A 23,142-nucleotide genomic window follows, 5' to 3' on the forward strand; every position below is an offset into this window, starting at 1 on the left:
CCGGTGCTTGGTCCAATGCTTTTCAACATCTTTATCAATGATTTGGATGTGGGGGTGAAGAGTTCACTGACCAAGTTTTTGGACAACACCAAATTATGGGGAAGTGTGGTCACACTTGAAGATAGGCTGCAGATACAGGCAGACCTAGATAAGGTAGCAAGTTGGGCAGATCGAAATCAAATGAAGTTCAACATCAAGAAGTGTAAAGTACTCTATCTGGGGACAACCCCCCCCCCCCCATACACCTATAGGCTTGGCAATGTCAAAGTGACCAGCACCATGAACGAAAGGGACCTGGGGTAATAATAGACAATAGTATGAATATGAGCTGGCATTGTAAGCCATAGCCAACAGGGCAAATAATACCCTGGCATGCATCAATCAATGCATCTCCAACAAAACTAGGGAAGTGATTCTTCCATTGCACCCAGCATTGTTGAGACCGCAGCTAGAGTACTGCATCCAGTACTGGGAGCTGCACTTCAACAAGGATGTGGTAAAGCTAAGGAGAGTCCAGAGAAGGGCCACCCATATGATAAGAGGCTTGCACGGCAAGCCATACGAAGAAAGGCTGAGGGACCTGGGACTCTTTAGCCTGAAAAAGAGAAGAAGGCTGAGAGGGGACTTGATAGTGGCTTACCGCTATATAAGGGTCATACCATCAAGGGCTTGGCAAACAACTGTTCACCAAGGCACGCTTGGGGATAACAAGAGTAATGGCCATAAACTCCTGGAAGACCATTTCAGGCTTAACATTAGGAAAAACTTCTTTACAGCCAGGGTGTCTAGACTGTGGAATAGGGTCCCTCCAGAGGTAGAATCACCTATCCTGGAAATCTTCAAGAGGAGATTGGACGGTCATCTTGCTGGGGTCACCTGACCCCAGTTATCTTTCCTGCCAGGTGCAGGGGGCCAGACCCGATGATCTTCCGAGGTCAATTCCAGTCTTGCAATCTATGAATCTATAAGTTGTTAACTATAGCTTGGAACAATAGTTTCCCCATTTTCCAAATGCTCTAGATTGATCACACTAAATTCAAGGGTGAAGATGAAATATTCTATTCATTGGTAGAAAAATCTACCAATTGATAGGTAGATGTAAAGACATACAATACATCTACCTATCATACTTATTGGTGGAGACAATTTTTTACTTCTGCTACCACTTGTACTTCAGAAAGTTACAATCCTGTAGGGGTCTATTTTACAAGACAGGAAGACTATTGAGGTAATATATAGCCAAAAAGTCTCCAAAATAATAAAAAATTAAGCACTCCGCAGAGACATACAGCAAGTAAGGAACCCCTGTGTACTCCAGAAAGGAAGCAGAAGAAACAGAAGTCAGTCAATCTTACTCCATGTCAAGCCACAAAGAAACAAAACATTTTACAATCATACCCACAACAGAAAGGAAGGGGGAAAAAATCTCACACAAAGGAAAAGAAAAATCACATGCAATTTGGAATAAAACAAAAGGAAGTAGCTATCCACAAGGCAGAAGGAAACAGTAAATTAATCCACAGAAAATCGTAGAGAAAAAAAACAAACAAATTGTTGTCATAATATTATTCTAAAATTATGGACAAAATTGGCATGGGCCCATACTGTGAAAATCTGGGAAAAAGGTTTGGCCAGTTGTGAGGTAAGCAATATATTTTTCAGTACAGCTAGACTTATAGAAGTTCATTCCATGAATAATTATTCTATAAAGGCAGTTCAGAGAGCAGTTCTCATATCTTGACAGTGGCTGAGCAGAAGCTGGAAAGAGGAGGCTCATTTGACTGACTCCTACTATATTGGGGAAAGAAGACAAGAGTCTGCCAAATGACTTTCACAACACAGCAGATTCTAAGATGGTATGGCTCAACCTAAAATTAACAAAGATAGATATCTGGATACCTAAGAAACCCCTGCTTACATAACTGTTCCTGTGCTCTTGCGTCGAACCTGGATCCCAAATGGTTCATTCTGAATTGATACTTCATAGAGTCTATTCTCAGCTGTACTTCCAGGGCTGCTAGAGATATTTAGTGGTATTGGAACCTCGTACCTTCTACTGTTGTAATCATAAATCTGCGAAGGAGAAATTGGTTCACTCAAATGCATATAAAATATTCACAGGTTAAATACACTGATGACACTTTGAATTTCAGTCCCATATTTCAGTCGGTATTTCCCATATTAAACTGAAAAGATATCTTTCAGTCCTCCCCTTTTTTCCCTGTGATAAATCATCTCTGTAATGTTTAAGTTGGACTAATATAAATTTAAAAAAAAAAAAACTTTAATAGACTAGTCCCTATCAGCTAAAAAAATAAATATTTTGTAACTGCTTCAGTGAGGCACTCTCTTTCACTCAGTTTCCTTTTTTGTCACAGTTGAAATAGGTTGGTTGGCAAATAAGAAACATCGGGATTGGAAACATTTTGTTTTCCCAGAGATGGTTGTTGGTTAAAATGGCTCTGAACCTATTTATTTATATAGTAAACATGATTCTCTCCTTCTATGTGCTTTTTATTATGTTCAGTGCTTTTCTATTACAGGTTTTTTTCATGTTTCTTGTATTCTATATTTCGATTCTTAATCATCAATAATCATTGAGAAATAAATGAATAATATAATGCATTTATTATGATGTGTTTTTATTGTATGTAGTTTACTATAGCGATATTGTGGTTCATTAAGTCTATAATATATTCTAAGTATGAATAACACAAATATTAACATAAGACTACTTGCTAATAATGAGTATGTTCCTAATAAGGAATTCTTACATCCTAATGATAGAGTTGTTAAAATCCTTCAAATTTTGATTTTTTTTTCAGGTAATTATATATATTATTAAGTTATATAAAAAAGGACAATGTTGTAAGAAAAAACTTTCTTGAACTCAGTCAATACCAGGTGTTTGGCTAAATTGAGAAGACTACCTAACCAACAGCGCAATCTGAAAACCAGGAAGGTTCATTAATGCACAAATAGATGACTCATTTGAACAAAATATAAAAGGTTATAGAAATTAAAGTACTTTTCAACAAATGAAGCAATATTAATTTACCTTAAATTGCAATAAATTATTTTCATGATATTTCACTTCCAAGGTAAGTGTATCAATCGGTGTAGTAAAAGACCGTGAATTCTTAACATAATTAGTATTTGTGCTCAGGTTTGCTGTTAAACCTGAAGAAGAATATTGAATTTGCTTAACATAATAACCATTGCTGGGAGGGTAGTAACAGTAGGGAACGTTCTGTGTAACAGTTTGGTTCTGAAAATTAAAAGATAATATGTATTAGTGAATTGTATTTGGCAACTTTACTTTTAAGATGTATTGAAGAGAATGCTAAAAATGCTAAAATGCTAAAAGAGAATGCTAAAAATGCTTCCAATTTTAGAATGAAACACAATGGGCATTTTTACGCTTGCTTTGACGTGCATCAAGCTCTCAGGAGCTGCTCTAATTAAAGTGCCCACAGCGTTTTGTGTATTCACATCCTAAGCTTCAAAATGGTGGCGGGAGCACTTTCTCTAAAGCGTATTCAATGAGCTTTAGTTAAAGTGCCCACCACTATTTAAGTGCAGGGACACTGAATACACATGATGCTGAGGCTGTTGGAACATGCTAATTAGCATGCTTCAGCAGACCCAGTTAATCAAGTCTGCTCTGATGTATGCTATTTAGCATGTGTCAGACACACGTATAAGTGCCCAAACATTTTAGATTTCCATGAAAAGGTTAATGTTGCTAGCATGTACAGCAAAAAAGACAGCCCTTTGGTCTCTAAATCACTGTGATTGCATCTTCTTAAAAATGTATGTAAAGTAGCAGGCAAAGTTGTGTGCTCCGAGAAGTAGAAATTTGAACCTGATGAAAATCAAGAAGTGTTTGTGCACTGCCCAGGTATATTGATTTCACAAATGGCAGACTTGGATGGATGATGTTCAGAAAATTGACATAGAGATCTCTGTGCTCAGAACTGAACACTTTCCAAAGGTTGCAAATTGTTTTAGTTCCATAGAGTTATTATAACAAAGATCAGCTGAGGATCTGACCACTTCTTTCCAAAAAGTATTGGGGATAGACAAATTTATCAAATAAATTATATATCAAATTTGAGCTGGCCATTGTTTTACTATACCAAATAATAAGGAAGAGAGATAAGTTTCTTAACCATTTACTTTTTCTTCCTATTAGATAAATAATTTGTACTTACATTCCAGATGCAGCCAAGGGCTTGGCATTTTTCTGCTGTTGCATCAGGAGCAGGATGACAATCAAATCTGTCATTGTCACTGAACACTTGAGCCCATGATAGTACATAAGATTTTCCTAGTTCGAGCTTAAGCCCTGTTATGTTGGTGACCTGTAACAATAACATTATATATATATATATATATATATATATATATATATATACACACACACACACACACACACACACACACACACATCATAACATAACATGTCACTAATTCCTGTATATAACATGTCATAGAATATATAATACCTTGTTTCTGAAAGGCAGAGTGAAGAAAATAATTCCAGAGTTATAGCAGCAAACAGCTGGGACAGAGCCCGATTTTCAGCTGACTCACCATCACGTTCCTACTTAACTAAAGCTGAAACTAAAACTGTTGCTGAAGGTTGGTTGCCATTGGTACATCTATGATTTTGAAAATTACTAAAGATTCTCCAAGGGTACAAAATAGGAAGAGAGAGACCAGGAGTAGCAAAATTCCCCTAAAAAGGCTTTCTTGATTAGTAGAACATTAAAACCATTAAAAAGAAGAGGTGATTATTAATACCTCTGGAGTGAAGAACAACGAGCAACTAAGTAAAATGAGATCTTCAGGTACCTGAGCAGTAATGCAATAACTGCTGAACTGTGAAGCAGGAGTCAAAGTGTGCTTGTATGCATCCTGGTCTGAAAATTTGCTTCCCTGCTTCATACATACAATCCAATTTTATGGTGGGGGGGCTGGTTTTGGAGGGAAAAGGTGTGTGTTGTATACGAGAAAATATGGTACTAAACTCACCTCTATTTTTTTTTTTTAATCTATTTCTTGGCTGATCCTCAAATGGTCAGTTGTCAGGAATCCATTAAAAATCAATAGACTTAATAGACTTTAATGAAGCTATGACAATTACCGCTGAGTCACAATGTCCACTTTATTCATATTTTGACAAATGCTTGCAAGCTAAATATTTCACACTTAGTCCTGAAAACTTTAAGCACCTAAATCATAGTGTCTAATCACCCACAGCTTTTATAAAGTTATTTAGGCACCTGAATATTTACGAGTCTATAAAAAATGCATTTTTGCTTCTTTTTTTTTTTTTTAAATTGATAGCACTCTTGTTTAAAGCATGTGCCTATAAAAGACAATCCAAAAAGCACAAAGGCATAATTAGCAATTCAGCTCCCTCGGTGGAGATGTTATTGAATGTCAGAGAGCAAGGAGAAGGTGTTGGGGGTGGAGGGCAGGGATGGCAAGTGCCAGAGAGTTAAGGTGCGGAGGACTGAGAGATGCTGCAGGCCCTCTTCTAAAACCAGTGCCCAAGGCTGGTGCATCACTTCTGCTGCCCCAGTTATGCTACTGCAGAGACAGCCACATTCAAAGCAATGACAGGTCTTTCAGTGTCTGAGTTCCTTCTTTAAAACTGGTTGTCAAAAGGGGCATAATTGGGGCATTTCTGCTTACTTAGGCCATGGTCCATGTTGGCACAGCTCTGAACTCCCCCTGTTGAGAAATGTTTGTTGCACTGAGGTACAAGCTTTAAGAAACAGTACATGAACATTAAATTCATAATACCGTTTAGCCTGCTTTGAATATGGCACACTAAATATGATGCATGAAATCCAGCTACCAGCATTGACACATGGCTTTTCACTGGCAACACTCACAACTGTGCGAATGTATCTGAAGGCAAAACCAGTATAACTTTTCTATAAACATGAGCATCTTTAAGGCCATTCATTTTGTAGCAAATATATGCAGTATATTCTAATTATCAGCCCACTCTATGGAGTACATAAAGAAAGGTTATATACGTCTGAAGAAGGTCCAGTCTGTCTTCAGTGGTTATTTACCTTATTTGAAGGATTATAGATGACACTATGAGAAGAATTCTGCATCACTCCATTCTGAGACACAGTAAGCAGAGTTGGTGTAAAAGCCAATCCAAAAATTTTGATTTCCTCAAATATTAAATTGTTTGGATCAGTGTAGTTCATGTGCAAAACATTCATTGTTAAAGTATTCTGAAAGATAAGATAGTCATATTATAATAATCATACATTATTCTAATCTACTGGCAAGAATTATTTGCCTAAATAACTCTTATAATGCAATATACAGTGAACCAGTCCTTTCTTCCTTTTCACCTTAACCATTATATGAATGTAATGATATATGAGTAACACATGTTTCCATAGAATAGCAGCAAAGCTCACAGCAAAACTAGCACCAAAGCTATTTTATGCACCACCATTTAGTAGGTACATCTCACCTATGACTTGAAGGAGAGAGCTCAATCGTTGTGGATAGTATACAATTTTGGTAAATATCAGAGAATAAATGTGGTCTGCTAAGAATGCAAATAAGGGTACCAGCAGTATGTTTTTAAAGGCCTGAACATTTGCACATTTTTATATGGATTGACAACATTACATCATTTTTGTATCAAATTGATGACGTGATGACACAGGAAATAAAAGTTTCCATGCTTTATTATTACCCTCCCCAGGATAGAATGCTGTTAGATTTCATAAGATAATACAGGGTTACTGATATAATAATACTTATTACTTTGGAGACTTATGAGCTCAATTAGGGCTTAATAATTATATAATATTATGCAGTTTCTGAGAACTTTAACATCTAGAAAAGTAAAAAAGGTAGACAAACTGACTGATTATCCTTACTGTTATAACCTAATCAAGTGGCTAACCTGATTGCTTATAACACAGATTAAATATTAACACTGAACCTCCTTCTTTACTAAGGGAAATCTCCTGTTGCTGTGATAGGAGAGGAAAATGAACTACCTTGCAGTTCAACTCCTTAATAAATAGCCTCCTAACAGGTTTATTAATTATGTCCCAGGAAATAGGGATACATTATGATATTTAAAAATCAGTTGGGGAGGGGGAGGGGGAGAAAGAAAGAAAAAAATGGTACTCCAAAGCAACTGAAAACTTTAAAAATTAAAATGAATATAATGATAAAAAATTACATTTGAAAAAAAATCTACTTACATTTGAAACTGAAAACTGGTAGGAAATGTAATTGTTATTTTCCACAGTACCTAGAATATTGAGAGTGAAGTGTACACTTTATATGCAGCAAGGCAGAACAACATAGCATTACTAATACCAAGAGTTCTAGTTTTTTGTACAGCATTACTAAGACATTAAGTATAGGGCTGTCCCACAATTAAACACCAACAGATTGTTAATCATTATGATTGTGATTGTTGTTTTTACAGTTACGCTCAGTGGCCCCAGTCAAGATTGAGGCTTTAGTGTGTTAGGTGCTAGCTAAACTGAGACAAAGGCTTCTCTGGTGCACCCTAACTTCCAGTCAAACAAATTTTATATGTTTGTCTGTTACCTAGCTTTAAACTCCTGATCTTTTCTGATACTTTTAAAAGTTCAAGAGGCAAGGTTTGTGTGTGTGTGTGTGCCCGTATATATCTTTTATTGAATCATCCATAGAGTTGAGAGAGTTGTTGGACAAGCTTTCTGGTATCAAGTGTTATTAGTCGTTATTAGGCCATAAGTCATCTGAGGTCACCCGAGAAAGGACATAAAACCCTAACCCTGACCCCCAAACCTTTGTGCAGTAGCTCTCCCACCTATACAGTTTGTTCAATAAAAGATAACAAAAAATACATCATCCCAGACCATAATAACTACAACAATACTTCAACTCATTTTAAAAGTTCAGAATTTTAAAGGCTCATTACAGTAGAGGCTGTTGCACGATAAAAAAGCTTATGGAAACATCTGTAGTCAAAGATACAGGCCCCAAATAAGTAAAGCTTAACTTTAATCATGTGAAAAGTGTCATTAACTTCATGTGCTTAAGTGCTTTACTTCATTTGGCCTAAATGACAGAGTGGTTGTGTTGAAAAATAGTGGAGAATTATATCATTAGAGGCATGTTTCATTAAGCAGGGAGGGGAATTAATGCTACACAGGCAATTTTAATTCTGAAATGTACTTACTTTTGACTGCTTGACTTTGCAACATTACTAGTTTTCTTACTATAATGCTCTGGTATGCAATCAAGTTGAAGAAAGTTTTATACTCATAAGCACTGTCAGGATAAATACTACTTTCCAGAACAGTTGCCAGTACAGTCTCTTATATCTGATGCATGTTTTAAACCATGTTTTTGAAATAATTTGATCAGTATTTTTTTATGTAGAGTAACTTTTACATTCTTAGTCTATGTAATTTAGTTGTAAAACGCAAAACAAATACTTCAGTGGCTGCAACACAATAGGCAATTTCATTATCAAATACTAGGTGGTTTTCATCGTAAGACATGAAGAAGATTATAGTGGCTAGTAACATTTAAACAAGTCTTATGAAAATATTAAAATTCATATAGGCACAGAGATTCAAAAATCCTGAGGCAAATTCAAACTGACTTATGGGGCTTTCTCTAAGTGTACTCAGTTAGTTCAGGAGCAAACAGAACAGAATTTCACCCTTTGGTGGAGGGGAAGGTTGTCTGCCTTGCTGAAGGCAGCAAGTTTTGGGTGCTTTTGCATACCTTCCAGCATGTCCCATGAGCTCCCTGGGCTGCCAGAGACTCCTAAGCAGAGCCAAGCACCACTGACTGGCTCAAGTCCCCAAACCCTGTCACCACAGACCCCAGAGCTCCCTGTCAGGGGAACCACAAAGCGGTGATCATGGCACACCTGGCAGCCAGGTTGGTGGCTCTATAGGTGGCAGCTAGCAGGGAATCACAATCACAGGCTGTGCGGGGCAGGATGCTGTAGGATGATGCGGGCTGCCCTTGGTGCCATCCCCCCATGCCAGGCTCAGCTGCCCCACAGCCTGGGATGACTGCAAACTCTCCCCCCTCTCCTAACTTAGGAGAGGGAACAGCCCAGCAGCAGGTTTTCTTTTCATGCAACAATTTCTACACTCATAACCCCCCCCCCCCATCCCCATCCCTACCAGCCCAATCCTAGCATGGGGCAGAGGCCAGGGGGGAGCAGCTGCCCCTCCTTCTAGCCCCATTCCCAGCCTTCTCCCCAGGGTGAGGAGTGCTGGGGGTAGATGTCAGGGGGCAGGGGTAGCAGAGTTTGTGTTTGGCATCCCCCATTCCCCCTCTCATGTGCATGGCAGCCCTGAGCGAGCAAAAAAAGATTTTTCTGCAGGGAAAGACAGGAAATGTCTGGGAGGAGGAGAAGGAGGATGTGGTGGTAGCAGTGAGCCCAGGCCAGTGCTCTGGGCCCACACAGGGACCTGGCAAGCTTACTGCACCTTCCACCCAGGCATGGCATCAAGCCAAGGCTGCTCCCAGCTCAGAGCTGCTGTGTCACCCTCATCTCCCATGCTCCAACTTCTCTAAGGGGCCCAATTCAGGATCCTCAGGGGCATTGTACAAAGATAAAAAAAAAGTGAACTACAGGATGCTCCCTTCCCCGCTACTTGCCTCCGACAGGTCTGGCACAGGGGTGGCTGAGTAGCCAACCAGTTACTGCCATTTTTAAACAACACTGTAGGTGCTGAACTTCTGTTTGGTTACAGGTATAGACCAGTTTCTGATCACTTATACCAGTTTGTGTGCAATGTCTGTACCTAGCCATACATTTTTAGAAAGTTTAAAAACATGTTTTTTTTAAAAAACATAATATTTCATTTTGTTTTCGTTAACAATAAAATCTTACTTGTCTTAGGTCTTGAAGGAAAACTTGTTCCTACTGTAGGCTTAACTGCCCCAGGCATTCAATATTTACTGCAGCAATTATCAGCTAAATTACAGCTCTTTTTCTAAGGCAGCCCAAAGTTTCATGAGATGTGAAAAGGCACATAAGGCTTGAAATGTTTTGCATGACATAGGATTAACTGAGTCTGCCGAAACAAGTTTTAGTTAAAGTGCCCCTGCTGCCATTTTGAAACATGGGGCACTGAATACACAAGACACTGCAGGCACTTTAATTTGAGCTACTCACCCTACCTTCACCCCCAAAGCATGTGTAACCATGCCCAACATGCTCCCAAGTGGCAGGTCTCTTATTTCCACTTTGAAAAGGTGGAACTGAATGCCTTCCAAGAGAGATACTTTTTCCATTGTTAAAGTGCTCATATTTTTTAGACCTTTTTCCAATTCCCAGCCTAAAGTTTTCCAGAAAAGCTGAATTATCCTCCAATTTTTCCATTCACAGATGTGTATCAGAAAATGAGACATCTGTGTTAAAGATTTGAGATAAACCCTCCTGGAGAAATGGTCTTGAAATATACAAGTTTTACTTGTCATAGGCCATAAATCTGTCATGTAAAAGAAGCTACAAATACCTATTATAAACTATAACAATAAAAAAATTCTTCTTTAAAAAAAAAAAGCCTGAGTGTGTAGCAAAATGCATATAGGACAGCATTTTAGAATAAATATTTAACTGTTCCTAGCTTTTCTTAAAATATATAATAAAAAGAACAAAGCCTGGAATTTAAAGCAGCCAAAAGGATTTAAATGTCTATTTCCTTTGTATGTCATTCCCTTAAGCGCTTCTGAAAAATATTACCCAATGACTACTTAACTCAAAATCCAAAGCTCCCTTCATTTTTCATAATTGTCTTAATTTGAAGATTATTGTGACTAATATTACACTATTTTGCAAGAGAGGTAAAACTTAGATATTTTATTTAACTAAACTCTATAGCTGGCATAAGACAATATAAATCTATTTTTTTTTATTTTCATGACATCTATTAAAGAGAACCCAATTATTCAGAGCACATATTGGTGATTTCACTGGCTTCAACTCTTACTAACACTGCAAAACAAAAGTCATCAGTGAGGAAAGATTTGTTGTATGCACGTTTGTTTGGTTTTTTTTTTATTATTATTCCCGAACTACCAATGATACTATTGTACTTGGATACAACAGCATTTAAAAGAAAGCATTCACTTAATATTCAAGTGAATTTAGCCTACATTCAGAAGCTTGGCCCTGGAACGATGCTCACACTCTCCAGGGTAATCGATATAATTTTCTACACCAACGTAAATTAGACAATGTTCACAACCAGACAACAAAGCAGTTATTTCTAAGATACATGTACATAATAGACGGCCTCGATATTGTATGAGAGAAGCAAATAATTGATATACCTTGATGAAACGCCACTCTAGGATGGACAAAGGTCCCCAGATTAATGTAATTAATCCTGATGCACTTGTGTTGTGATTTTTTCAGAGGTAGTTCTCCACTGGATTGGTAAAGGTATCCCAGTTTAGGGGTTTATATAATCTACCAATTTTTTTTGTACCAGTGTAGTCATGCCACCTGTAGGCATTTAGTTGTGCTGGTTTAAGCTCCGTTCCCACATCAACAAAGTTATGTTTTTTTCAGGCACTGAAAGATGCCGCTAAACTACAGGTCCCTAGTAAACACATTAGTATAAACAAAAATCACAACATGTTTCTGAATTATCTAGTTTAAGGTTTATATGAAGAGAAGTTATATTCAAACAAACAGAGTGAAAAAGCTGGGAGAGGAAACTTTTGCTCCAATTATATAGGTTTTGTTCAGAAAAAAATCCTATCGACATCCCTGGAAGTTTAAACACACTCCCATATTTTATAAGGGAGCTAGTTTTTCACCTTAATATTGAATCTTGCAGCCAACTGTTCCATTTTTGCAGCTTTGCTTCTATTAGACTTAATGTAGATTTACATCAGTATATTTGAAAGTCAGTGTGTTAAAATATCAAACCGGCAGCTTTTTAAAGCTATTATGAGATATTGTATAATGTTAATAGTAAAAAATAGCAAAAAGTGCTAACAAATTGTCAACAGACATTACATTTTCTTCATTTTAAGGATGGTTATTTCAAATAATTAGGCACGTCCCACTTAACTATGCATGAATAAAATTTGCAGACTAGGGTCTTTGATTGCAATTGTTTGCCTTTTACCATTAATTTGCTCAGAGTAGTAGCGTTTTTGATCAGTGGAATTAGAGAAAAGGATTAACATCAGTTATCTTCAGTGATTAAGATTTTAATTGCAACATGCATCTCACTGTGCCCACCTCTGGATTCTCCATCATCCCAGAATAAGTCTCCAGTTGCTTGACCATTGTCATCTAATGCAATGATAAGTCCCAACGATTTCTTACGACTGTAAAAAGAAAAATTATTTGACTTCAGTGCGTAAATCATTTCTAGACACCATGTATATTTGCTTCTCTTAAAATATATGCTTGCAAAATTGCACTATTTTTATAGGATTCCCTACTCTATCCTGAGATATTTCCAAAAAAAACAAAAAAAAACCTCAACTGCAGAAACTACCTTATTTGTATGGAGCTGGAAGACCGTGGCAAGAGTGAAACACAATACAAAATTAACTGTTCATTAATCAAGAATCACATTGTTTAATTCATCATGAAAGTGTATTGAGGTTTACAGTTCTTACCAAATTTTAAGGTGCAAATGCAATAAGCTGTTTTCCTTCTCAGATATTTTACATCTGTGGTTTAATGTACTCAGACAAGAATTTGGTCTAGCATCTGTTATATATTATGTACTGGAACTAACCTTACATACCCTCACAGTGAGGGTGAAAACAGGGGAAAGGGAACACTTACATTCCTGCCACTCCAGACTATCTATATCATAGGTAGCTGTGTAGGTTATAGGTGCAGATCAACCCCTGCAGATCTGATACTCTCCCACGCAAATGGACCAGGACAGACAGAGGTAGGCAGTGGGAGGAACCTTAACTGACATAGTTTAGTCCCATTTCTCCGGGGCATAGGAGAACCCAGAGGAAGTCTGTGCATGTTTCTGATTTATCCCTAAGGCAGCAGAATTACACACTGATCCTTACTCAAGATTCATAATTTAATTGTGTGTGTACAAACTGGTGCTTCCACAGCTTTGGGGACTGATCTGAAGAACCCTAGAGAGAATGGACTCTCGAACATGGCCATGCATTCTCAACTGTACTAGGACTCTAGTCAGAAGTTCGTCTTCAATTTATCCCACGTGATGCTGCCACCAAAACCTGACAGTTATAGGACCACATTCGATAGTGGTCTGGTGAGATAAGATCACAGCTTTAAACATGCCTGTAAACTGTTGTATTAGCTGGTTGCTGAGTAGGAAAGATGTAGCCTCCCCTCAGATGAAGTCCTAGTCTGTCTGCTGGGAGATACATCTCAACCTGTTGTTTTCTCCACAATGGTCTTTCACCCTAATTCATAGAAGTGAGAAAGAAGTTAGATATTTTACAGAGAATGGTCCATACTATTCTGAGCTTTCATCAGTTTCCATTGCTACAGCAGGGAAAATAAGTCTGGGGAGCAGGTCAGGTACCTCCTTTGCCTTCTGCACCCCAACTTCTTTCCCCTGCAGCCCCTTTCCCCCCCTCCTTACTGTCAGACCCTGCTCTCCCAGAGTCTGTGGATGTGAGGGGCAAATTTGAAAATGCTGACCTTGAAATAAACGTATTTGTAGTAATTTGTATATAGTACCCATAGATGTAGTTCATTCAAAATTGATACATTTTGCCTTTTTTAAAATCTCTTCAAGTTATAGCACAGGTACTCCATGAACATACTTTTAAGTAACACTTTTATACCAACAAATATATAGTACCATTTTTTTTAATTAATATATTTTCTGTTCTGGGTCAAATCAGCCAAATCATATCAATTGAGCAGAACTCAATTGTTCCAAAGACCATATCGATTGAACAGGCAGAACTCAATCATTCTAAACACCATGTATGGCACTACAGTTGGTGAGCATACTCCAACCCAGAGTCTTGCCCTGGGACTTCAGGTACTCCCAAATCCATTGGCAGGCATCCTATGAGCAGGCCTAAGCCAAAAGTTCTTGTGGTTTGGATGCCCCCACTTGATCTTAGCCCACAAGAGGCCAAGACACTTGATCTGAGACAATTTGTATATAGTACAAATTATGCATGATATTAGTTTTAAGCCAAAAGGCTCATGATTTGCCATATAGTTATTGGGCTAGGTCCCAGCAGATACAGTAGCATTTTAGGCCACGGTGATCCTACAGCTCAGCACTTCTCAGTATACGTCCATGTGCTAATTAACCCGCTCCCTCACTCATGACTGGAACCAAGCACTGTGCTCAATATGGTAGTCTTATTCAGATGGATTTTACTAACATATTCTTATGGGTGGTTCCCTGGCAGAGAAAATACCATGACCACCAGGTGGTTTTCCTACTGGCAGGGGAAATCCATGAACATGGCAGAGAGTAGTACCCTGATTGAGGCAATGCATAGTTAGCCTCCTACTTTCACTTCCAGTGAGAAGATCTCTGTTATACGCTGACTTTTTGGAAATGGGAGACTCCTGTCTAGCTTGCTCCTGTGGCCATACAGTAGATGGCAGGCGAAATTTGGGGGCATCCAAATCCCAAGCCTCCAGGCTTAGGCCTGCATGTAGGATGCCCACCAAAGGATTTGGAAGTATGTGAAGCCCCAAGAGTGGGGGGAGGTGTTTGAGGATGCTTGCTGGTAGCAGGGCCACATAGGTCCTTGAATGACTCACACAGATTTGCAATTGATTTGCCCAATTTGACTTGGGACAGGAAACATTTTCCTTGACAAAAAAAAAAATTAAAAATTAGGTAGATTCCCATCAGCACGTTTGCACCCTATAGACCATGTAATTTATAGTTATACTCAGTGTTGCCCGCATTTAATCAACTTCATAGTTGGTTTCCATGACTAAGCACGTATTGCTTTTTACCAGTAGTTCAAAAGATAGACCATTTATTTGATGTGGTTTCCTTGTATGTGAATGTAGGATGAGGGAATTTCCCTTCACCCACCATGTTGAGAGGTGGGGGGAACATTGTGTCTTATATTCAAGAAAATACAGTATGTAATTCAACATTTAACTAATGTTCTATCCTCAGCACTGTATGGAACATGGAAAAGACATGTCTTCCCTTCAGCATCTGTTTTGCCTTCTTTCCAGTCTCGCTCAATGCACCATCCCATCCAATCTTTTACCTTCCCTCTGTCCATCTCTCTTTTATCTTTCCTTTCATTATTCCCTTTTCTCTCGTCTTTTTCCTTACTTCAGGTTCTTCTGTGTTCCCTAGTTTTACTCTCTGGACTAAACATGGCGACATATGGAATACTGTACACAGCACAGTATAGAATAGGCAGACAGTCTCACACCCCAACTCACTATATGGATCAACTTACTGTCTCATAATCATACCACACTGCATCAGGAATGTATGCTGTCACTTTGTCTACACCCTAAAATAAGAAAAAAAAGAAACAAATTTTCAAGTCGGGACCTAAAACAAAGTTTCTAAAATGACAATAAAGTCTAGGGTGAGAAGAGTATATCTGATAATTTTTCTGTAAGGCTTCTGACCAACATGTTGAATTTTTCATAAAATCATTGAAATTGGAGATGGAAAATAAATACTTATCCAGCCACATGCAATGAAAATTTATTCCCTACACTTGGAGATTATTCCTCAACTGAGGCACAGAAGCTGCATAAGATATAACTGAACATACCGGGTCCAGTACAGGAGTGATGAGTAGTCCAGGACCCCATAAGAACTGCCTATCAATAGCCCATGTTGCTTCATCTGAATAGAATCTAAATAAAATAGAAAGCAGTCACATCATTTTATATAATTACTATATTTTTAGGGACAGCACTTAATGATTCAAGGTACTGATTCCAGGCCATCTCCCTAGGAACATGGTAAAACTAATAACTGCAAACTTATCATTTGTTTTTAGCTCCACAAGAAAAAAAAAATGTACATGCCAGTATATATTCTCATGTTTACTTGAATTAGTTAATATAGGAAAACAGAAATATTTCTTGTTTGGAGTCCCTTTAAGAGGGAGCATAAACCCCTGTTGTAGGATCCCAGTATGTAACGCGGGAGTATGCCACTAGCAGTTAAAACGCCAGAGAAGCAAAGACAAGGTGGTGAGTGGTGAAAGGAAAAGAGCCAGGAGGCAGGCTAGAACCCAGATAACCTTGCTACCAGAAAGGGGCCACATGACAGTACTGGGCCAGAGCTAAAAGGCTTTTCTTACCATCCAGAGAAGGAGTGAGTTTTGTTTGCTCATTTTAAAAACAGGGCTTGTCTTGTCTTTTTGCCATTGCTAATCCTTCCTACATATGCCTACTTATTTGTTTGTGTGATGGGCTAGCTGGTAATGATTTGGCCCAGGGGTTTTGAAAGTGCAAAAGATGACTGGAGGGCTTGGGATTCCCTTTCCTCAACAATCAGGTCCCAGAGACTCACCCTCCATGTCCCCTGATTGGCTCCAGGGTTATCTGGAGGGGGATAAAAGGGGGCAGTGCAGCTAACTCAGGGGAGACCAGTGAGGGACCACGAGGAAAGTGTTTCAAAGAGCTGGCAAGAGCTGGGCCAGTGGGGCAGGAGCAGTTGCTCCAGAAGATCCTGAAGGAGTGGGACCTGCAGGCAGCAGGGTGTGTGGCCAGCAGGAGAGGCTCCCCGCTGGGCTCCAGGATCGGCTATGAGAGGCTGTGGCAAGCAGGAGAGGCTCCCCAGCTCTAGCAAGAAGCTGAGCAGTGACCTGAGAGATTCCCAGCTCTGCTTCCATCTCCTCCAGCAAGAGACTTAATATGAGGCAGGGGCCCCTGGAAGGTCAGACTCCCTAGCAACTTGGAGCAGTCCTAGCACTGGTGGCTGTGCGGTAGAGGTTTCTGCCTCCTGTAGGGGAGATCTGAGTTCAGGTTCCAGCTAAGATGAATTGGGGTGAGGGAAATAACAGGGGAAAATTCTTGTTGCAGTGGAAAAGGGGTCATTGTGTTTCCTTCTTTCCCCCTCTAAGTACCTAGGCCCTATATTTCTTGTTATTGACATTTTGTATTTTGTGCATTTTATATTTCACCAACCAGTATTGTTTATTCTGCTGTTGGTGTTTTATATTTTTGTTAACCCTGTCTTTTGTCAACTGGATGAATATGTCTATGATTGTAAGTGCCTAACCTTTATCGAATCCTACCCCCCTGGGGCATTGTAGTGTCTCCTATACCCCTTGGTTATGGGGGGTATGTTATGTTCCCACTACTGTTTTTTCTTATTAAAATGTATATAGTTAAGTCCCCATTGGTGATCTAGCTCTGCTCTATAGGGGAAGGAGGGTCCCTACACCTCCCACAGTGCTTGTGCACCTGCTCTGATCCCTTCAATTGGAGAGGGGGTACATCTTGGAATACCACCCATATTACATTTGTTTAGTTCAAAGACAGTTTGTGTGTATAGAGGACTGGCTGAAAAGCTCCCGAGGAAGCAGAGAGCCTATAAAGCAGCAGGTATCCCAACCTGCTTCCAGAGACATCCTAGTATGCATCTCATAAAAAAAAACAAACAAAAAAGAGAGTCACATCCTTAACTTCTGCTGCAACGGCATACATTTTAGAGCCACTGGCAATGTTTCTTATACCTACAAACATGAAATGCAGCTATGACCTCTCTCTCCCAAATTGTTTGTGCATAATATTCTGCCTATTGAATTCCCTTCCCTCTTCCTAACCAACGCAACATTTATATACATTGTGATCAGTGCACTTACTCATGAAGAAGTGGCCTCACAACTGTGCTTCCTTGCGTATGAGCTTTGTAAAAGAGGGTGTAGAGGTACGGCAGCAAAGTGTAGCGAATGTTCAAGTAGTGCCTTGACGTCCTTACCAGAAGAGAATCTGCTCCAAATGCAGCAGGATCTTGAGGCTGACGATAAAGGTTAGAGGATTATTGTTATAGAGAGGGCAATGTGTTTTGGAAAGCACTGTAGGCCAAATTTCAACAAGCAGCTGAAACACTTCTGGAGTCCAAGGGAACTACTACTCAATGACCATGCAGCTGCTGAAGCCAGAGGGGAAATTGGCACAATACATACAATTATTTCCAATGTAGCTGAATCTTTTGGAGTCAGAATTTCATAAGATAGCTTATGGACGCGAAATATCAACTGCAATCTAGTGAACTATACATGTAACCCACTTTGATTGAAATTCTAATTAAGTAGAGTGTTAGAAGGCAGGAGGCAGAGCTGCTGTAGTATGCTAGTTGGATAACCCTTGTGGGCAGTAAAAACTGAGTAAAAAATGAGTAAGGACAAGAAAATAATTATATCCATAATATTTGTTCCAGTTCTGTTGTGCTAGCAGAGATGTAGCATATCCATATTCTACTGGCAAGACAGTGTAAAACACCAGCAGTAAAATATTATTGTTACCAATTTTTAAAGAAAAGTTGTATAAGCATCAGTTACTTACTATATTATATTCAGCATTGTGATTCCTGGAAAAGGGGTAAAATGCTCCCACTTGCATCCACCGTCTACAAAGTTCTTCTGTAGTATCATAGACAAACCCACAAATATCTGCTCCAATCTGAAGAAATATATGTTGGCAAAATACTGTAAATATAGAATTATACAGGCTGACATAACAGTAGTTTCTTCTCTATATGCATATATCAACTGAGGTACCTCTGTGCTTTGAGAAGGGGAAGTATGTGGGTCTAATGGAATTCATCTGAGTTTAAGGAAAGGTATTTTATCTCCCGCATCACTCTTGCTTAAAAAAAATCATCAGAAGAGACCACTGATACATAAAAAAACCAAACGAGTATCATTGCAGGGAAAGGAATAACTCTTCTTTATGGTAAGGGTTACCAGAATCTGGTATGGGCATCCAAGTGAGGTGGTGCTCCCCCCTAACTTGGAGGTCTTTAAGAAAAGATGGGACAAACACCTGGCTGGGGTTATCTAACCCCAGCACCCTTTCCTGCCCAGGGAAGTGGGTTGGACTCTATGATCTGCCAAGGTCACTTCCGAAGCTGAAAATCTATTAAATCTATGAATACAAGTCTGATGCAAATATTTTGATATCTGCATGTATCTGTATATGTACAGCAGTTCATATTGTCACTAGTAACCAACTATAGTGAATCAGGGTCTATATAAATAGATTATTTTATTCTCTTTGTTCTTAATTTATCTTTACATCACAATTTCCCCCTTGAATGTTTTTGAATGTACTACCAAACAGTTGTTGCTACCATAAAACAATATTAATAGATACAAATACAGTTAAGAATAAAACACTATCATAGGAATTCACATCTTAAAAATGGAATTTGGACATGCCATTAGTTTGTAAATAGGTGGATCCTCTCCCATGTTTGGTGCAGTGGCAAAACAGCACACAGTGTCAACTCAAAGAGCAAATTACTGAAGAGTGAAAAATAATAAAAAGTTGACCAATGGCTTCAAACACAGATAATAACATGCTACATCATCATAGACGCTAGCCTAGTCAGGAATTGAGACATAGAAGCTGCCTTGTTTAAAGCAGTACTCGAGGATGAAGGGTGAATGACTTACTCTGTTACTGAAGATAATGAATTTATGGCTTGAAGAATAAGATACTTTTTCTTATTGCTATCGATTATATAGTCAAGTATTGCAGATATACACTGTTAATTCTTAATCATTGCTTAAGAAGAGTTAATATAAATAAATGTTTCATACATAAGGCATTCCAAAGAGATTAAATTCCAGCATGCCTGGTATTGCCCATTTAATGTCATTCCAAGTTGCAAAATTATCTCCCAGCCAATGTCCTGTGAATTTTCCTGACCCAGCAAAGGTAGACCTAGAAAGAATGAGGCTTCTTTTTCCAGGGAAAACAGTTTGGATGGCTCTAAAAATTAAGCAAAATTGGAATTAAAACAAAAGATTGGTAAGTTTAAATGCAGTCTGCGAGCCCATCTATGCCTACTGCTAAACCCTCCAGCCCCTTGGATTAAATACATCCTCCTCGATACTTCATTAAAGATGGTGTGAGCCTGCTAGTTTAGTCTTTTGCTCTTCAGAGGTAACAGATAATAAAAATATGGACAGAGAGGTTTTACAGAGTTTCTGAACTCAACATCACTCTTCACAAAATAGAATGAGAAATGAACTGATCTCAACAAAATACATTTGTATTTCAAATAAAATGCTAATAAAATTTCATTAATTTACAAAAGTTGTGAGGCCCAGCAGGCAGTCTTACTTCTAGTTAGCAGGATGTCTTTTAGTCAAGCTCCCAATGTTAAACCTCCCAATTGATTTTTTTCCTGTTTTGTCTGCTAACCTTTGAGCTAGAGCCTTAATTAGTAAATATTGGCATAATTCCACTGTTTTAAATAGAGCTACATCAGTTGAGGTCCTAACATGTGGTTGCCAGTTTGAGGGTGAGAATTCATGAGGGAGAAAATAACTGTTGAAAACTATGAATTTTTTAAACCCCACTATGCCTAACCAAGCAGAAAACAAGACACATGATAATGGCATGAATTTCCCTCCTCTTTTCCAACAATACCCAAACCAGACCCTTCCATGTGAAATAAACATGGCTTAGTGGAATCTTTAAGGGCAAAGTGGAAAGAAGCGAAGATACTTTCACCTCTGTCTCAAGACAGTGGTTCCCTGGGCTGTGTTAAAGTGCAGAACCATTGCTTCATCTGCTCCTGTTTGAAATGGACTGTGTTTACACGGGCTTTAAATTATAATGTCTTAAATCATTTAAACAAAGGTTAGGCATTCACCCAACATTTTAAAATATGAAATTTATACAGAATGGAGCACTGTAATAAAAAGCCCTAGTGATTTGGGGTGCTTCTTGTTTTGGATGTGTAGCTTCAGACACCACAAAAGAATCAGATTTCCAGAAAGGAGATGCTTAGCATTTTCTGGAAGAATCAAGTGTGTTTAAAGAACTGTAAAGTGAGTGCCTAAAGTGGCTAAAATATATGTCCACTTTGGATCTTTATGTAAAAATGGTGAGAAAGCAGTTCTTACTTTTCAGTAGACAGGGTCATGGAATATCCATATAGACTGTGAACATCATAGTGCTTGCCCCAAGCTTGCACTGCGTCCATGCAAATTGTCTTTGAATACATGAGTCCATCCAGAATCCCTTTGGAGAAGAACACAGACCATGGCACCAAAACATCCCTTTCTAAATATATCCATTCTTGTCTCTTGACATCAATCACATGGTGGAGGGGCTTTTGTTTGCTTCATATTTACAGTAAACATAGTATTTCATGAATGAAACAAAAGGCACTGATCTGTATCTCACCTCATGCAACAGTAAGTTAGACTTGAGGCTTAGTGATTTTATTATTCTGTGTTGTAACAGAGATAGTTTTCTGCTTTAGAGCTCCCTATAGCTCGGAGCAATCAATACATAAACAGCAGAAGAATTCATCCATTACAACTAACACTGCTATAAATGCAGCTTTGGTAACTGAGTGAAGTTTAGTATATTGACATATAATGTAATTCAATTTGTTCAGAATTCAGAATGATAAAATCATGCACCATATCTAGGTGAGATTAAATAGTAACTATAGGCTCTCTTCAATGCCATCACCTTCCAATGCTTCTCTTCCTAATGCATTGTTTGTTTATTTTGCATTAATTAAGCTCACTGTGGACTTAATTATGAACCTAGATATGTGACTCAGCCGAAGAGTAAAAGGTATAAGAAGCCATCCTGATTTTTTTTTTTTTTCCTGAAGAGGCCATCTAGAGAGTATGCCAGTGCTGCTGCTGTGTGCTCTGGGTAGACTGAGAGCAGAAGGCAGACAACTCTCCAGAAAACAATACGGTTCCTGTCCTATGTCTGGGACATACTGCCCGTTTACTTGGGCCAGGCTGCAAAAGGTAAAGCCATTGGCCTTTCAGAGTTTTAGAAATAGTACCAAAGACTAAGGATAATGCACCATGTGTTTATATTTCCCATTGTCTCTTCCATTGTTATGAATGTTTCAAACACACTCAAAAAACCAAAAATTAATATTGGTATCATCAATTAATTCTGTCACAAAACCAGTTGGACTTCTACCATACAATTAAAGAATATGAACTCACTGGGAGTGAAAGGTGGATAGTTTAAGTTGTTTTGCTGACAGCCTCTTGTCGAACCTCTAATAAAGCTGGATACTTCATTCATATCCTGGTAAAACAAACAAGCAGATTTGGTTGAAGTATGTTTCCTTAAATGGACTCTGTGCATTCTTTTCATCCTAGCTCTTTAAAAACATTTTGATAGTGTGATATTGGTAGCTCCAATTTAAAATACAAATATATAACTAAAATATCAAACCTACTCATTCACATATTAATATAGGCTCTTATGTTTTTCTTTGTTAGCTGTCTCATGGTAATGTGTCTAAGATAACTTACCTATTTATTCACAGGAGCAGGCTTATGAGTATATGAAAAGTATTTATGCATGATATCAGTATCCTATTTTAAGTTGACAAAATGCAACAAATAAATTGCTAGAATGACATATCACGATATTTGTTATTTAAAAGAGTTAGATATTAGATTATATGTTAGTTATTTGGAAGAACAATATTAAATTGCGGGGCACAAACTTTGCCAGAAGACCTAATAAATACAAAGAAAATTGTTTTTATGTATTGCAACTGCTAGAAACAATAAGAATATTGACATATAGATTCATTTCATATCCTATACCTTTGATCAACCCCATTGTTTTGCTACAAACAAGAGACAGAAAGTCCAATGATTTCATGTATGCTAACAAAAACATGAAGCAACTGTTAAGGTCAGAGTTGCACCATTGGCAATATTAAGCACCAATAGGTATCCTGCTAACCTCTAATCTCTATCATTTGGCATTCACCACTGAACAAAAGGGTTTGCTGACCCCTTTATTCAAGGGCTGATATAGCTTATGTAAAGCAAACCATTGGTTACATTAAGACATTAATTACATATCAATTTTTATTCCAACAGAAACATAACTTTACAAGACTGATATCTGCTAGTACTCAGCACACAAAAACAAACATCATGATAGTCAATGAGAATCAG

General features: G+C 38.3%; 1 protein-coding gene across 1 annotated transcript in view; it reads right to left on the bottom strand.

Moving 5' to 3' along the window:
* SI (sucrase-isomaltase) overlaps window positions 1-23,142 on the bottom strand; it is a 146,433-nt gene that overhangs the window by 64,329 nt on the left and 58,962 nt on the right. The window contains exons 15-28 of the mRNA XM_019491830.2: window positions 22,168-22,252; window positions 21,091-21,208; window positions 19,777-19,948; window positions 18,518-18,634; window positions 17,815-17,969; window positions 15,769-15,853; window positions 15,442-15,498; window positions 13,319-13,443; window positions 12,278-12,366; window positions 7,260-7,309; window positions 6,093-6,263; window positions 4,215-4,364; window positions 3,059-3,268; window positions 1,919-2,073 (exon numbers count right to left, since the gene is read on the bottom strand). Coding sequence (XP_019347375.2) covers window positions 1,919-2,073; window positions 3,059-3,268; window positions 4,215-4,364; window positions 6,093-6,263; window positions 7,260-7,309; window positions 12,278-12,366; window positions 13,319-13,443; window positions 15,442-15,498; window positions 15,769-15,853; window positions 17,815-17,969; window positions 18,518-18,634; window positions 19,777-19,948; window positions 21,091-21,208; window positions 22,168-22,252 — 1,739 coding nt within the window. The remainder of the gene's footprint in view (window positions 1-1,918; window positions 2,074-3,058; window positions 3,269-4,214; window positions 4,365-6,092; window positions 6,264-7,259; window positions 7,310-12,277; window positions 12,367-13,318; window positions 13,444-15,441; window positions 15,499-15,768; window positions 15,854-17,814; window positions 17,970-18,517; window positions 18,635-19,776; window positions 19,949-21,090; window positions 21,209-22,167; window positions 22,253-23,142) is intronic.

Source organism: Alligator mississippiensis, chromosome 7 (assembly GCF_030867095.1).
Source record: "Alligator mississippiensis isolate rAllMis1 chromosome 7, rAllMis1, whole genome shotgun sequence".
Taxonomy (NCBI): Eukaryota; Metazoa; Chordata; order Crocodylia; family Alligatoridae; genus Alligator; species Alligator mississippiensis.